General features: G+C 43.3%; 1 protein-coding gene across 1 annotated transcript; it reads right to left on the bottom strand.

Annotated features, from left to right (window-relative positions):
* Window positions 1-8,266: 8,266 nt before the first annotated feature.
* LOC310894904 (ly6/PLAUR domain-containing protein 2-like) lies at window positions 8,267-15,906 on the bottom strand. The gene is made up of 3 exons (XM_083825563.1): window positions 15,721-15,906; window positions 10,477-10,596; window positions 8,267-9,532 (listed from the first exon to the last, which is right to left on the bottom strand). Exons 1-3 carry the CDS (start codon window positions 15,770-15,772, stop codon window positions 9,321-9,323), a joined length of 384 nt encoding a protein of 127 aa, XP_083681689.1. The 5' UTR covers window positions 15,773-15,906; the 3' UTR covers window positions 8,267-9,320.
* Window positions 15,907-17,069: the final 1,163 nt, after the last annotated feature.

The raw sequence follows: 17,069 nt of genomic DNA, 5'->3' as shown, positions 1-17,069 counted from the left end.
AAACATAAAAAAAACAAAGTCTATGTGGTTTCTGAACACTGTTAAATGATTAATTACTCCAAAGAAAATCAAAAGCAGGTTGCAAACATGTCCCAAAGAACAGAAACACTTCTGTTAAATAAAATAAATACAATAAATAAATAAATAAATAACATTGTTCATCCATAAATAAAGGAGGGTTGACAGTTCAGGACAACTATATGAGAAATGGCTCATTTCCCAAACCACCCTCAAGCAACTGTAGCCTGGGGAAAGTCTCTCAACTTACGTAATTTGCTGTGGGCTTTGGATCAGGACTTCCATCTACATGTTTTCCAACTGTTTTTTTGTGCAAAACAATACTTGTGGTTATGCTGCTGCACTGGGACTGTGGAAAGGGAGGACAGATCTGCTCTCACATGGGGTCTGCTCATATATTAAATAACAGCAGCCAGCGGAGAGTATAGTTAGATCAGCTCAGGCCAGGACAGGAGGCCATGGTCACGGTTTGGAGCACAGGAGGGTCCCTCTGAACATCAGGCAGAACTTCTCTGCTCTGCAGGTGTTGGAGCCCTGGTCCAGGCTGCCCAGAGAGGTTGTGGAGTCTCCTCTTTAGAGGTCTTCAAACCCACCTGGACATGGTCCTGGGCAAGCACCTCTGGGTGCTTGAGCAGTGTGGTGGAACTTTGTGGACCCAGAGGTCCCTTCCAACGTCAACCCACCTGGCATCTGGATCCACACTGTGGACAATTCCTTTCTTTCTCCTTTACCCTTGAAATACGTTTCCCTACACACCAGTATAAGCCTTTGCTTATAGCTAAATATCTTTTCAAATGTCAGCAACAGTCTGCACTACTCCTCACCCATAGGTGAGAAACACAGTAAAGGAGAACTGGCATGAACAGGAAAGCAGCAGTAGATGTGATGAGGTCCTTGCTGTGCTGCTCTGTGGATGGCAGGGAATTAGAGTGATGCCCTTTTAGAGATGACAGCACCAGCGTGGCTTGAACTTCATACTGCAGATGTCACTGTCAGAAGCAGCAAAGTGCATACTTATAGGGGGACATAAAGGGAAACAAACAAACAAACAAACAAACAAACAAAAAACATCATGCCCCTCACCCCATCACAGATATTACTGAATACCACTGAAATCTCAGCAGGAGGATACAAATACCTTGGCCTCCCAACACACCTTCTCTTGGAATAAATTAGCAAACCCAACAGATTCGAACTACCCTTTGAGGACTGGGAGCACAAGACAGGCCCATGCTTCTCATGGCTTTCATGGGCATCTATGACAGGACTCAAATCTGGACTAGTTGGGTCAGGGTGCCCACTGCCTCCCAGGTTCCTTGCCTGTGCTATATCCTGCAGTCACAGAATCACAAAATCACAAACTGGTTGAGGTTGGAAGTCATCTGGTCCAACCCCTCTGCTCAAGCAGGACTACCTACAGCAGGTTGTCAACAAAGCTGGATTTTACCTGGAGGGCTTCCAAACAGAGTATTCCCCTACCCAATCAACATATCGTCTTTGCTGTGCCACTGGGGGGAGGGACAACCCACGCTATATTCTGAGAAATAGGTTGTTATTTGGTAGATAGCTTAGCCCTGCATGTTGTGTTTATCGAGAGTCCTGGTTCCTCCCCTGGGAAATTTGTCTCAGATGTCTCCAATGCCCAGGAGAAGGACTCGTGGGCTGTTAGCTGAAGCACTGAGCTACAGCCAGATCAGTTTGACAAAAATCCTAGCAGCACTGAGCTAGGAAGAGAATGCAGATCACTTTGGGAGATGTTCACATCTCCAAAAACTTTGACAGCCACCCATCGCAGCCTAGGGTATCATTAAAGGATAGGATGGGTTCTCTCTCCACTGACCGAGGAAAATCCCACCTGGTTTCCTCAGGCAGGTTTCAGACACTTCAAGTTATCTGTCTCACTCTGAAGTTCTCCATGCCTTGCATCTGTGATATGAACCATTGCTCCTCCTGCCATTTCAAAACATTCATTGGGATAATTTACATAACTTTTTTCATTTTAAAATTAACAGCCCCACTTTCGACTTCCGCCAGTATTGAAAAGGGTTCGCAAAGAACCTCCCTAAAGTGTTTAAATATAGTTCAAACATGAAATATGGTAAGATGTGCTTTGCTGTTTTCAGAATCCAAAGTTCCCATTTTTTTTAATTCTCAAAACTTTTCTAAACAAAAACAAATCATTTTCATTTTTCTCTGGGTTGAGCAAGGTTGGAAAACTTCCATTCTTCTATTCAATCACATCAATCAAGACCAAATAATTACCAACAAAAATGTTACCCAAAACGTTGGGAAGTTCAGAATATCTTTGGTGAAATGAAAAAAAAAAAAAAAAGACTAATAGGAAATTCCATGAAACAAAACTCTTCTTCCTGCGTATCTAAGCCTACAAGTCTTTGTGCAGGAAGATCTGTACAGGATTGCAACACAGACCAGCTGTTGTTGCTGCCATCTCATTTCAGGTGACCCTACCTCGTCATTGCAAAGTGCGTGTTACTACATCCCTGCTCTGACAATGTTTCTGTCCCAGATCAAGCACTCATTGCTCTGGGAGATCAAAAGAGATGTTGGCTGAAGTACCAGCCCACACGGTCCATGTTGTTGCCACCAGGTTTCAAGTAGAAATGCTGCTAATCCCATGGTCACGTGCAATGCAAAGTGAGCATCGTGGGATGGCAGCAATGGGTGCTGTGACAGGGAGAAGACAATATGGTCGTGTCCGTGTGCATTCCTAAATTAAAGAAGAGAAAAAGTATATGAAATGAAGGATAAACGGCATTTAGCTTTCTGTCTGAGGAGCTGAGATATTAAGAAACTCAGAACAAATGCTTCTACTTTGGGACACTGGTGCTGGAAAGACATTGAGAAACTGGAGCAAGTCTGTCGTAGGTGTTCAGGGGGCTGGAGCCCAAGAGGTACAAAGAAAGGCAGAGAGTCTGGGTTTCTTTACTCAGGAGAAGGGAATGTAAAGGGAAAACCTTACAGCTACCTGTGACAACCCAACAGGAGGGTATAGAGAAGAATAGGCCAGACTCTTCTAGAAAACACATGGTAATAGGAAAAAAAGCAACAGGCTCGAGATACCGGGATAGCTTGGGAACAGAAGTGAACAAAAGACTCGTTGCTAAACAAAGGCAGACAAGACTTCAGGGGGAGCATAAGACTTGAACAGCCCTCAGGAGTGAGAAGGACAAAAATAATTAAAAAAAAAAAACAACAAACAGATGGATCTGGAGGAGATGTGGGTGAGGAAGGAACTATGCTTCTATGCTTTAGCAAATGCCAGCAAAACTGAAGACAAAAACCTTGCTGTGACTTTTTTTTGGTGAAATAAATACAGTGAGGCAGCAAGCCCAGAAGTATCCTAGGTGCAGACAGCTTTTACACCAGGTTAGTGGGAGCAGAGCTGTATGCTAGGTTTGCATGCTGTGTTACCTGCCCCTTGAAAGAGAGGCTCCAGAAACCATTGCTACGCAGGTTTCAGAACTGCTACGCAGTTTCAGAACCCTGTTTCGGTCTTGGGTGCAACTGCGAGACACGGGGCCTCACCCACACAGATTTTATGCTTTTCAGAGCAGATCTCAACCAGGAGCCGTGATCCATGCCATAATAGCTGAAATGCAGGAAGCATGCTGACAATCTGGCCAGAGATCAAAGACGTGAAGCGTCCACGGCCAGCAAAGGGAGGGGAAGATTAGCCTCCTCCGCATGCAGCTTGTCAAAGCGATGACAACTACGTGGACACGGAATTTAAAGCCATGGAGCAAGAGCACTGAGAAGGGGCTGCAGTCAGCTGTGTCTAATGCTTTTTAACTGATGAGGATCTCAGAAAAATCTCCTTGCTTCAAGCACATCATGAAAGGGAGGGCCAAAGCACACAGCTGTGTGATAAATTCACGCCACTTGCTTCTAATTAAATCACAGGACCGTCGAGGTGTTGGGACCTTTTGATTTTCTCTGAAGTGCTGCTTTTTGTGCTCCATCCAATTTGCTATTCTCCTGCCTCTGTGGCTCTGGGGTAGCCAGAGAAATCCCCACCAAGGACTGCTGCACAGTCACAATTTAGTTTCTTTCCCAGTGCTCTTAATTCTAGCACATTTATTCTATTTATTTATTTATGTATTCTATCTATGCTCTTTATTCTAGAGCATTGTGATGCCAGGCTTAGAACTAACAGTAAAATAAACTAAATGGAGGGCCCACCCCACCAAATCTCAGATGTTCCTAACATGTGATTCTCCACCAGAATTAGTCAAGCTCCCTTGAGCAATCCTCACTAAGTAATGGCTGTTTCCAGCCTACTCTGTCCTAAACTAGATGTTAGTAAGACAGATTAATTGTAACCTGGCCAAATTAATTGTGCTTCTGTCTTTCCACTGATTCTCAAGGGAGCCTTGAGGAATGGCTCAGGTATAGATGTCTACACTGTAATTCTGCCCTATTCTCAGTTACATCACTCCTTACAAAAAAAAAAAATTCCACTTAGAGAGAATCCACCTAAATTCTTGGTAAAATGTTACCTTGAAGGACTTCTGTGGTTAAAAATATGAACCTTATTTCTGGTCTGAATTTGTCCACCTTCAGCATGTAGCACCTTGCTATGCCACTGGTTGCTGATGTGAAGAGTTCTGTTACATAAAAATATAACCAGATTTCCTTTCCTCATTGAAGTTCTTGCACTGCTCATCGTTGAACTTGCAGTCCAAGCATTTGCAAGCAATGGCATTCCACTAAAGATAGGATAAAAGTGCTGCTCATTCTATCTTTTCCCTCTGTCCCAGATCAGAGGTGACATAACCTCATCCTTTCAGTGTTAGATCCCATTGAAAACATGTACAGCAATAATCCAAGGGGTTTTGGTATCAATCTAGGAGCCCTTCTTCAAATGTTTACCCACAGTGCTACAGTCACTTTCTAAATCTCTGCTCCCCAGAATCATGTGTATCCTGACTGTGAGTTCTTCAGATACCACAAAGACGTCTTCAGTGTCAGGAGGTGGGCTGACCATCTCCCATGAGGACATTGATGTGCACCCCAGCAAAATAAACAACGTTGGAAATAAGGCCTACTTAGACATATGTACACCTAGCCATCTCTCCATGCCCTGTTGGAGATCTTATTTTTGTTATGCCCAAAATCTTGTTACAGGTAAAAAGGAAATGTACCTTACACATAAAGTCAAGAATTTATTATAAGAATACATGAAAACTGAACAGTCCAATCAAAGCATTATGATTAGTGAAGGTTAAATTTTTACAGACAAAAAAAAAAAAAGAAAAGAAAGAAGTGAGAGAGAGACAATAAACATTCCATTATTACAGAAAAATAAAGTTTCAATAACAATACAGCTAAAAGTGGTATACAAGTGCTTCCTAGTTTCTACCCTTTTGCCTGATATTATGTTCACTTTTCCACTAATGTTGCTTTCCACTTTATAGGGCAGTACAGTGAATCATTTGCATCCCAAACACTTTGCAGGGAGGAGTATGATGGTGGAAAGGGATTCTTTGTCATCAACCAGTGGGGGTCATTTTGATGATGTTTGCTAAAACACATTTACACCTTGCTTTTCCTTCCTTAGTCCACCTTACAACCAATTTAACTGTGTAAAGTGCACTTTATGTAGGTTCGATTTTTTGTTCTTTTGTTATCCCTAAAATTTTGTCAACCTCCAGGTCTGAATTTCTTTAACTAACATTTAATGAGTTCTTTACAGCTGCAGGGTCTCCAGAGCCAGCCTGGCCCCTTCTCTCATCACCCCATGCCTGCCCATGTCCAGCACTTCCACTTCTCAAGGCATCTGCTGCTGTACCAGGTCTCTGTTTCTTCGCACCTCAACATTATGCTGGAGTCATAAATTCCACATGCAATAACTCCTTGTCACAGCTATCTGTGTAACCCTACAGCTACACCATACAAAAACAAACAAAAGTAAAGCAAATTAGCTATAACTGCCAGGTCAATTAGGAAAACTGCAATTATAGCTAAGCAAAGTCAAAACAAAGCTCTGATCAGGTCAAGAGGGGTTCAGACAGAGCAAGCCTAACAAGCCTCAGCCTGGAGGACTTGCAAACTCAATAAAAAGCCTGTGGCCTATTACTAGCAATGCCAGTACTGTGCTTCCTGAGCTTCAGGGCTATTTTGTCAGCTCTTGCAATTCAGAGACTATGGTTTTTCTTCTGTGCACCTTCCTGGAGAGATGACTTTAGCCCCCCCAGACAGATAGGCTCAGCTCACTTCTTCAAGCCCAGCAGTGGATTGGTTTCAAGCATTTTCAGTATCTTTGCCCATGATTTATACTCTCAGTGTCCATGACTGCAGTGGTATTTTTAGTGGTGTTCACTAAAATACCAATATAACACAATAATCTGGCTCCTGATGTATTTGTTTTTAAATGCTCTTTGACATGATAATTTTGTGATGTTCTGGGCCATGACTTTGTGGCATATCAACCAACACAGGGTAAGGACAGGGTAGTCTGAGCCCAGTAACTCATGTCTGAGAAACAGCAGTGCTATGCAGGGAAAATCTAGTGATGCTTAATTTCTTTCTGAGTTTTGCTAACATATGCATAACACTGGTTTCATGTGCAGAAGTGCTGACATACACTTCTGGCTTACAGTTTTTTTCTATCCCTGACAAGTGAGTGAGTAGCTAGATATTCTGGCCACATCCTAATAAACCCTCCATTCACACAAACACACACAAAACAAAGCAAACAAACAAAAAATCAAAGAAAGAACAAACAAACAAAAAAACACTTGCAATAAATGGGGGTCCTTTAAGCTTCATTTGGAGAGAGAATGTAAAATAGTGTTTTCACACGTGTTTATGGACTGAGGTGAGGAAGTCCTTACCCACAAATCTGGGCTCTGGCTTTGCTTTCTGGGAAACCTCAGTTCCACCAGACTGCAGAAGAAAGTTGCCAGGTCTCACTCCCTTGGTAAAGGAGGCTGGGGTGAAAGTTCAATGATGGGACGAGGAGCAGAGAGGTGGCCGTGAGGGACTCAATGACCATGAGGTGGCATGTCACCATCGCATAGATCCAGTACATGGCAAATCACTTGCATAGGTCTTAGGTTTTAGCAATAGCAAGATCAGCAAGGGCCCAGTTTAATTCCTGGCACTGGGACTGGTGGGAAAATTTGGCACCCATCTTTCCCCATGGGGTTCATCCAGGATTTTTAGCACTCATCTCTCTATTGCAGCAGAGTACCTAGAATAGAGAGTTACTACAGCGAGTAAAGGGTGGAGAATGGTTTCGTGAATGATACCTGGATTTAGGCAAGGGACCTTTGGTTAGGGAAAGAGTTGCTAGGGTGGACATAGGGCTGTATAATATAAATGGTGTAGGAAAAGTAGACATGAAGCAGTCTCACTACTGCTCATCTGTGAGAACAAAAGCTCTGAGTGAAACTGTGAGGCAGAGCATTTAAAAGAGAAACAAATTACCCTGAATGAAATGGTGGCATCGAGCCCAAAAGGGTGCTGTGAAGGCTAGAAGTGTGGATAAACTCAACATGAAATAAGGTGTATTGATGGTGTTTCCTTGGCAGTTACCAAACAAAATGGTCCTGACGCAGCCTCTGGGCCAGCAAAACTGGAGGCTGCTGATTGCCAGAGCTGGCAGATAAAAAGGGAGAACCCCCATGTACTACATTTGTTCAGCAGAAAGCCACAAACCTCTCACACACCTCTGGGGACCGAGCTTTGGATGTGGCTCACAAGCAGAAGACACTGCAAAGCACAGGTTGGCAGCTAGGGCAAGCCTGCAACTGGTTTTTAAAGTCCTTCCATAGCCAGTGATGTTGTTCCTCTGGCCACCTCCATGCCAGTGCAGTACCCTGGCCATTAACACAAAGTTGTTCCAGCAAAGGAACCACTTTTGAGCCACTTGGAAGCTGTGTATGAATCCAGAACCGTAGTTCATCCAGGCTGCATCTCACTCTGGCAATGGGAAGCAATGTGGGAGAGGTGAAAATCACTGCAGAAATGTCTGCCAGACTTTGTGCTTGAAAATAAGAGTGTTTGTGCACTGGTGATCTCAATGGGTGGATCATAGGATCACAGGGAAATCAGGTCGGAAGGGGGACCTCAAGTAGTCTCTAAACCAAGTTCCCGATCAAAGCTCTCAATCTGATATCAGCCCAAGTCCCTCAGGGCTTCATCCAGCTGAATCATGAAAACTTCCAAGGATGGAAACTGCACCACCTCCCTTGGAAACGTCATCTAAAGCAGATGCTACACAGAAGACTTTAAATAGCACCTTTATTGATGATTTCAAATATCATGCTACATGGGAGATTTTAAATAACATCTTTATTGATTATTTCAAATATCATAAGCAGAGTGATAATTACAGGAGGACATTTTTCCTGGTAGATCTTGAAAAGGGTTTTATAGGAAAATGAAGAATCAGAATTCCAAATTCAGGCCAGAATTTAGTAAATCCATACACAAGTCACCCAATCTTCCCAGAAAAGGTAGTTTCTCACCAGTGGATTTTGTGAAAGAAATGTTGATGAAAGGCCTCTGCCAGTAGGGAATAATAGGAAATGTCTTACATATCTGCTCCAAGACTGACCACAAAACCAAACTCATCCCACTGTATAAATAATAATGAAAGGTGAAACTGGAGTTTGAAATTAAGTAAAATAAAAATTATCAGAGGACAGGTGCACTATATATAAACTTACCGAGAACTACAATTTTAGCACAACATTTTTATTCTGCTCAAAAGGGTACAGAAAACAAAAGAGATTTCAGCCTCCTTGGATCAGATCACTGGCATGGCATAGTCTCCTCTCTCATATTTTGGAAGTCCAACTTCTTACACACTAAGAAGGAAATCTGGACAGAACAAAAGACCAACACAAAACTGTGGGGTGGAGAGGACCTGCCACATAAAAGTGAATTTCATCTGAGAAGTCTGTTTGATTCAGCTACTCTGCTGGTGAATACCTGGGGAAAAGAATGCTCTAAGGAGGTGTGGAAAGCCCTTAGCTCCATGTCTTTTGCTTTAAATATATCATATACACCAGAAATTTTTAGTTCAAAATCAACCAGATCAGCACAGCAAAGAAACTCCAGAGTTATATTTGTGGGAGCTGTTGAAGAATCAACCCAAAAATTAGTGTTGGGACTTCCTGAGCTTTGCTTCTCTCATGGCAGGTGTGTGGGTACTGAAAACACAATTTGTGGGAGCTCTTGAAGTTAGTCCATGAGGCATCCAAATGCAAAGCTGGGCTGGGGTTCATTCTCTTCTTCATTGGGTTCTTTGGCTGAAAGGAACCTTCTCCTGCTCCTCACAGTCTAGTCCAGAAGAGAGCACAAAGGGAACTTGCTAACATGCCAACTGACACAACGCTGATCCCCAAACTAGCTGCACCATCAGTGTTGCACAAGTCAGTGTAACAGCAGGAGACGGGGCGCGTCATGCCAATCCCATCCACGTCAGATGGGATGCAGACGGAGGAGCACATCTTGGTGACAGTTGAGACTCCTACAAAGGGATAAACTACAACAAAGCAAGGAAGAAGGAACAGTTAGGAATGGGAGGAATGAAGGAGAAATCTCTTTGTTCCTGGATGAAACATTAACTACCTTTACCTCCAAAGTCTTAGTTATAGTTCAAACACAACGGGACCATTTCCTACCAGGAACATAAGAAACAGTTCTTGTCTAGTGGTTCCAAGCTGAACAGCACATTGCATCTTCTGTGCCTTGTCTGGGTCAGCTTTTTCCCACAAAAGAAAGTATTTTTCCCACATTTTTCCCATTAAACATTTGGTCTCTGCTTTAACTCTATCCTTTACCTCCTTCCTCCACTACATGCTACCAGAGCCTTCCCAGATGAATCAAGCAAAAGGAAAACATCCATCCTAGCAGTTCATTTCTTTATTTGAACAGGTTATAACCTGAAGGGTCACTGTTCAGGCTGATGATGCCTTCCTGAAAGCTCCAGAGGACTCAAGGGCCTCTAGTTGACCAGAACTCAAGGTTGCCTCTAGTCGACCAGAAGTTTGCTTTCCCACTTCACTGAGCCTGACTCACCTCTAGCAGCCTCTCTACCCCACCCAGCTTTCATAACAGTTCTGTGGTCAGGACAGCACTGTTTAACCCACACCCATTGTGCAAATCATACAGACACTCTGGAGAGCCAGAACTCTGTAGCTCTGTACCTCAGATTCAAGCCAACACATTTCCTCTAACCATTCTCAATGTTGAACATTAGCTATGAGCTAAGTGCTCACTCCTCTGAAAATAGGAGACTGCTGTTCACCCCATGAAATATCACTTATAAGTTTGGCATTATATAAATACCTTATAATAGAGGTATTATATACCTTTGGTATTATATAAATACCTTATAATAAAGGTATTGCTCCCCACACCAGACGTCTGTGCTGGAGAAACACAGATTCATGTTAAAATACATGGATAAAGAAGCCTTGCCCCTACCGTCCTCCAGGGAATACATGGTTGTCTTGCACATGGTTTCATTCTTACTGCAGTTCTGGATCTTCATGCACTTCTCAATGGCTGTAGGTTCATGGCAGGAGTAGCACTGCAAGGTTTGGGCTATAAGGAGGACAAACATGAGACTGGACTTACTGTAGACCATTAGGTTCTGTCCATGCCTAGAAAACTCTGTGGAAGATAGCTCTCCAAAATTATCACAGGTTGCACAGGAATAGATTGGTTAAATATATTTGTTCCAAGGGGAATGAAAAATACATTAGTCTGGGCATCCAAACACAGCCTCAGATGTAGGTTCAGACCCCTCTATGACAAGTCAGGAAAGACAGAGCTACATGCAGTAGGACCCACAATACGGGAAAATCCTGTCTACACTTGGCTGCTGAATGTTTGGGTCCTTCTGCTCTTGTTTTGTTATCGAGGGGTGGTGGCAAATTGTTTTTTTCCTTTTTCTGAAGTAGTCCACAGAAGAGTTTAAGGGTAATTTTACTTATTTTTTGGTTCTGCACCCCAGAACTTGCAGTATATATGTGATGGGACATCCCAACATTAAATGAAAATAAATGAAGATGATAAAACAAACAGATCAATATTATATTCACAAATATAGGGAGGAAGAGCAGTTTGACCCACATGCTTCTTCCTTATTGTTGTGGGGTAATTGCATTGCCTAAGACGAGGCTGCCTGTTCTGCACAGTGGCTGGATGCCAGCAAGACAGGCTTAGTGAAACACAACATCTTGGCGTTTGAATTCTTTGAAGATCTTGCCCCAGGTGCCAGCAGCCAGCTAAGACATGCAAAGAGCCAGGAGAAGCCCAACCCTTCAATTGTGCAATTTGCAAGATGTTTTTCTTTTAACCATTATCACAATTAGCTAATAGGCCCTGCTTCACATGTTTATGACAAGCCACTAACCATCCTGCTTGTCAGCCAACCACATCCCCAAGTTGGTTTTATCTTTTATTCCCACCGGACAGCAAACATATTTGTAGCTGATTTACCCCAACTGTTCTTACTCTACATCTACTTTTCTCCTTGTCATTACATTAACAGAGCACCAGAAAGAGATCTGGACACACCAAGAAGTCAGACTTGAGCATGAATTGCAGCAGGGAGAATTTCATCTGGTGCTGACCACTGTTACCTCTCTCCAAAGACTGGGAGCTCTTGGGTAGGAGATTGTCCCAGGGAGAAGAAACTGTCTCCATCATATTAACTGAGCCATGGGAGTAAGTTAAGCATGACCCTTCCCCTCTCCTGAGATTCTAGTTCTTTAAGAATGTGTTAAAAGTTGTTTTAAGAAGATAACTCTGGGAGCAATAATGAACTCCATGGGGAGATGTTCTGGGCTGCTGTGATCTAGAAAGAGGCCATAAAAAGGCACTTTGGTACCCAAGACCCCAAATCCAGTCCAAGATAGCTCACCCTGCCTCATCTCTCACAGTCTCCTAGCTTCCCTTTATCACTTCCCCGTTGGGCTGAAATTGCCTCCTAGACATGCAGAATAACCACAGCTTGAGCCCGTCAGTGCTTAAAGTCTTTGGAGCTGGAGAGGTTTCACAGGGAGGTACCAAGGAGCCCAGAGCACAATGACATAGTGTTCCCAGAGCACTCCTGACCCTCCCAGAGCATTCCAAGCTAAAGACATCAAGCCAAAATAGTTGATTGATATTTCCTATGACCCAGCTCTAAGGTTCCAAGGCAACACAAGCCATTTTTGGACAAGCTGTCGAGAGCACTTTGCTCTCTGCAGGTCTTGACGAGGAACCCAACACTTGATCTTGGTCCTCTCTTCCACTTGCCAGCCAGACACCTGCAGGCATAGCAATGCCTTGAAGGCATAGCAATGCATTTTGGTACCAACACAGGCCAGCAGCTCCTCCTCAATAACATGCAGTCCTGTCTGGAAAGCCCTTCTTACGCCATCTGTGTGGCAGTCCTGGTGAAAATACTTTAAACCCCATTAAAAAAGAAAACTAGTTGGCTCATCTCAGCACGCCTGAAATAGGCTGTTATAAGAGCAGGCTGAGGCAAGCAAGTCACTTTATGAAAACAGACACTACCTGCAGCTTCACCCTAATTAACAACCCAGAAAGAGCCCTTTTATAAGTAGCCCCAGCAATTGTCTTGCTTTCATTCAAAGCTCACTTTGTTATCCTACTTTGTTCACTGTGGACTGATGCTTTGTTTGTGTTAATTCTCTGTCTGACAGCTGTCAAATGCATCTTTAGGGAGGAAGCTTTGTCATTATTCTCAGATTTCATGATACTCATCCCCTGACAAGTCAAAGCCACAGAATTTGTGTTTATCTTTGAAAAAAAAAATAAATAAATAAAATACAAAGGATTAACTCAAAGGGATGTCAAATTAAAAGATCATTGTCCCCAACATGTGCAAACCTAGTATTTTCATTAACCTTATTCAGACTAGCAGGTTCAAACATAGGTGAATATTTTAAATAGTAGCTATGAGTATATCTTTTTTTTCGAGGTTAAAAAAAAAAAAGTAGTACTTCAGTAGTCATGGTGAGCTGGCATCTCACAAAGCAGAGAGGAAACACCATAACTTAAAGACTTTAAGACTTGGGGAATAAAAGCCCTGTTTAATCAAGCTCTGGGATATCTGTCTGGCCTAGCTCTGAAGAGTATATATTAGAGAAGGTAGCAGAACTGCAGTGATCCCTTTTTTTGATTTAAGCGCTTATGAACTTACACATAGACAAGAAGATACAGTAGCTTAAAAATGAAACCACAGGATGAGAATGAATGGGGACAAATTGCAAATTGCAAGCCTTCTTTAAAAGAGGAAAATATAAATTCTTAAACTATTTCAATGTAGATATAACATCCTTCTTGGTGAGCTGAAAGCAAAAGAGAACATAAATAAGCAAAAAAATGTTGGAATTTCTTAGAGATTTTGCTAGCTTCACTTAGATATTGGTAGATCTTCCATCATTCACCTCTAACTGCCTTTCTAGGAAGTGCCATAATTACTCAGATCCCATTCATGTCCAGAAGAAAGCTCAGAGTTTCTGCAGATGCATCCTGGCTTTCCTCCAGCTTTGCAGAGGATGAAAGAGGAATTTTCTTTGTGAAAGAAAATTCTCCTTGTCAAATCCACTATGAAGTTTTCAAGATTTGCCCATGTTTGCCTGCTAAATCAAAGCATACATCCTGACGATGTCTACCTAAATGGGATGGGGAAGTGGGCAAGGAGCAATGTGGTGGCCCTGGACCACACAGCAGCCTCTTTTCCCCAGCTCTTGACAGAGTCTCATTGAGCAGGATGGCAAAAAAAAAAAAAAAAAAAAAAGTTGATGAGTTAATCCTAGACCAAATTTGTATCCAACCCCGCTGCTTTTCTGTTTCATGAAGTGCTTTCAGATGACCACTTCCCCTAAGGAGACCTGACAACAAAGTTCCTTTCTTTCCAATCTGTCCTCTGTTAATTAAGGACTTTCCTCTCTGAACTGCTGCCTATTGACAAGCAGACAAGAAACTTTTGAATGAATAGGGTATAATGACGAAACATATATATATATATGTATATATATATGCCCTTTCCTAGAGACCAGTGATGACTGATCTCTGCAGCAGCAGCTGTGTTGAGCGCATAAGGCACCCATTGATCTTGGTACAGCACAAGCAGCCCAAAGCTTTGGACTACCAGTGACTATGTCTTAGAGATAATAGGACAGTCAGTGCATTACACCAAAAAAAAAAAAAAAGAAAAAGAAAAAAAGACACAAAAAGTCCTGTTAGAGATAACAGGACAGTCAGTGCATTAAACAGAAAAAGACACACAGCTGCTGTGCCAGCCTTTGCTCCCCAGACAGCATCCGTCTTCTCCCCCCCAAAAAACCTCCAAAGCTCCCTTCTTTCTCCATCCACTTGCCTTCCCTGGCAGAACCCACTCCGTAGACCCAAAGATGGCAGAAGGAAAACATCCTTACATAAAGAGGAAATAAATATGTAAGAAAAAATCCTGGCTCATTGTCCCAGCCAGGCATTGATAAAACCATACCCTGCACTGGCTGGATCCAGAGACGTCCAGGGTATGTGTGTATCCCAAGAACAACCACAACTCCTTACCCTGCAAAAGACTTGCCTTGAACATCAGGGCAAACCCAAGCTCTGAACTTGGCATCAGCAATATAAAATCAGTTTTTGAGCAAGAAGCTATTCTGGTGGCAGTATGAAAGAATGGGGAGTCTATGCCAGGGTGTTCTGTACACCTTCCACCATTAGAGGCTATGGCATCACTGCTCGTGTGGGGCTGGTGCGATAAGGGGATTTCCTACTGCTTCGGGAATGTAAACAGCTAATTGCCATACACCCCTCCGTGCCTGGCTCCATGGAGCTGGTGACGGAGGGGAAGCAATCGAATTTCCCCACTGGAAATATAAGGGTAAGGTTTGCATAGCGTCCCTGAAGAAAGGGGATTCATGGGGCTTGTTCTCTACTTCCACATCCCAGACGGATCCCAATATCAGGTTGATGTTGTCCACCCAGCAAGGTGGCAAGTTGCCAGTGGGGACAGCAAGGAGACAGGGAGGATGGTAGGGGGTCACACTCCCTATGGTGACAAACCCCCAGATCCTCCCTCAAAGGAGCAAATTTCCCAAAATACATCACTTTTTCCAAGGTGGTCTAGCAAAACTGTTCCTGGCTTCATGCAGACTGCACTGTGTTACTAAATGGAGCTGGAAAAATCAGCCCTGCAGTACGTGGGTCACCAGCTTTGTGTCCCAGCCTGTCTTTCCCACTTCTGATGGCTGAAGTCTAATGAATTATGTGCGCAACATATAATTAGAGAAACCCGCTACACACACTGCATTAAACAGGCTGGCTGGCTTCAGGGTTAAATATCAAAAGAGGAGCATAAATTAAGAAGGAAAAGAAAAAAAAAGAAAAAAAAAAGAAAAAAAAAGATGAGAGTCGGCTTGAGCAAGAACACATAAAAAGGGGGGACTGAAATTTGCATTGAAGAAATGATACGGCATAATCACCTTTCATTTTTAACACTTCTTACAGAGCCTGAACTAACAGTCCCAATGAGACCGTGATGGTCCTGAAAGCCTGACAGGATGGAAATACTCCCAAGACAGGTTTTTGCTGAAAATTCCTCAAAGTTGGAGGCACGGGCCTCAGTGGGAACAGAGCACACCGCATCCCTTCAGCCTTCACCTCCCACAGCAGTTTGGATAAATTGGAGTGGGAACTTACCAAACTCCATGCAAGTGATAGCAACGAAGAGAAGAGGCAGAAGCAGCTTCATCTTGCGCGGGCTCTCGTCGCCTGGTCACTAGGCTGCCACCAGTCTTCACCACTGGCTTTAATGGCACACCTCCTGGTGGTGCCTTGCCATGTACCAATTCCAACCCAAGATCCAATTCTACTGGAAAAACGAGTCTGACTGAGCCATAAATGTATTGAATGATCCACAAAGCAAGCCCCACCTCCCGCTATACCGTCATTTCTTTTCATGTTCCTTGGAGAAGAAAATTAGGGTTTACATGGTGGACAATAGCTGAGGTGCTTAAGCTAGATCCTTTGTGTCTAGGCATCATGTGCAAGCCTGGGGGTATTAAATCATTCCAACACCTCCACCTTGCCCTGCAGCTTGTTGATATTTCTTCTTTTTTTGGTAATGTTTAGAGGAACCTGGGTTGTTTCCATACATCTTGAGAAAATTCATCTGTAGCTGTGAACAGCAAGGTGTTAAATCCCATGTGCTTTTTTCCTCCATGCTTTTGCCATCAGCAGAAGCCAGACTGGGATAAGAAGGGGAAAGCTGACTTCCAATCCCTTACTCGCTGGAAAGAGCACGGTTGAGTTTGGGGTAGTGCAATACCTCTCCCCAAGCTGTGAGCAGGGATTTAGAGTCCTGTGGGCAGGAGCAAGCTGCCTTCCTCCTCTCCCTGCCCTTCAGGGATGTAAGTGGTGTGAGAATACCTGGGAAGGCAGCAGGACCAGGACATGAAAGTCTGGGCCAAGGAATTCCCTCAGGCTCACTATCCCAAGCCATTCAGGGAGCATAGTGCCTGGAGAAGCCACTCTGCTATAAGCCAACCCTCTCCAAGCGTGGTGACAAGCCCATGACTTCTTTCTTTGCCAGACACAATGTATTTCTCATCCCCAAATCCTACTGCTCCAGGTATCAACCTGCCTTTCCTGTGTCTCTGGCCAGCCCCATGCTAGTGAATCCTATCTATTACTGCATGTGGTGGGAAAGTTGGACTGTGAGACTGCAAAATAGCAGTAAAGAAGAGACTTTCTGTGGTTATCCCAGATGTCCCCCACACAACCAACACACACTTTTAATAAGGAAAGAAAGAAGGGAAAGCTGAAACAAAGGTATTCTTGAAGATGCTCCCACCATCTTTGTTAACTATCACACCATCAGAAGGACTTCACTCAGGGCTAATATCACTAGAGTTCTTGAAATATTAAAAATAAATGGTCCTGTGGGTCTTCTCTTCCCAAATAAACAACTCGGCCCTCTTCTGTCCAAACCTAAAGCTCCAGTGACAGTCTCGTAATTTTAGCAAGCCCAACCTCAGTTACAAGCAACA

Source organism: Anser anser (assembly GCF_964211835.1).
Source record: "Anser anser genome assembly, chromosome: 2".
NCBI lineage: Eukaryota > Metazoa > Chordata > Aves > Anseriformes > Anatidae > Anser > Anser anser.
The sequence above is the reverse complement of the archived record's forward strand: the minus strand, read 5'-3'. Positions and strand labels throughout refer to the sequence as shown.

Excerpts from the sequence above, each read along its gene's own strand:
- LOC310894904 (XM_083825563.1), bottom strand. The coding sequence starts at position 15,772 with ATGAAGCTGCTTCTGCCTCTTCTCTTCGTTGCTATCACTTGCATGGAG. Across the intron at positions 10,597-15,720 it reads TATCACTTGCATGGAGTTTG|CCCAAACCTTGCAGTGCTAC; the intron begins GTAAGTTCCCAC and ends TCCTCCTTATAG. Across the intron at positions 9,533-10,476 it reads CATGTATTCCCTGGAGGACG|TTTATCCCTTTGTAGGAGTC; the intron begins GTAGGGGCAAGG and ends GCTTTGTTGTAG.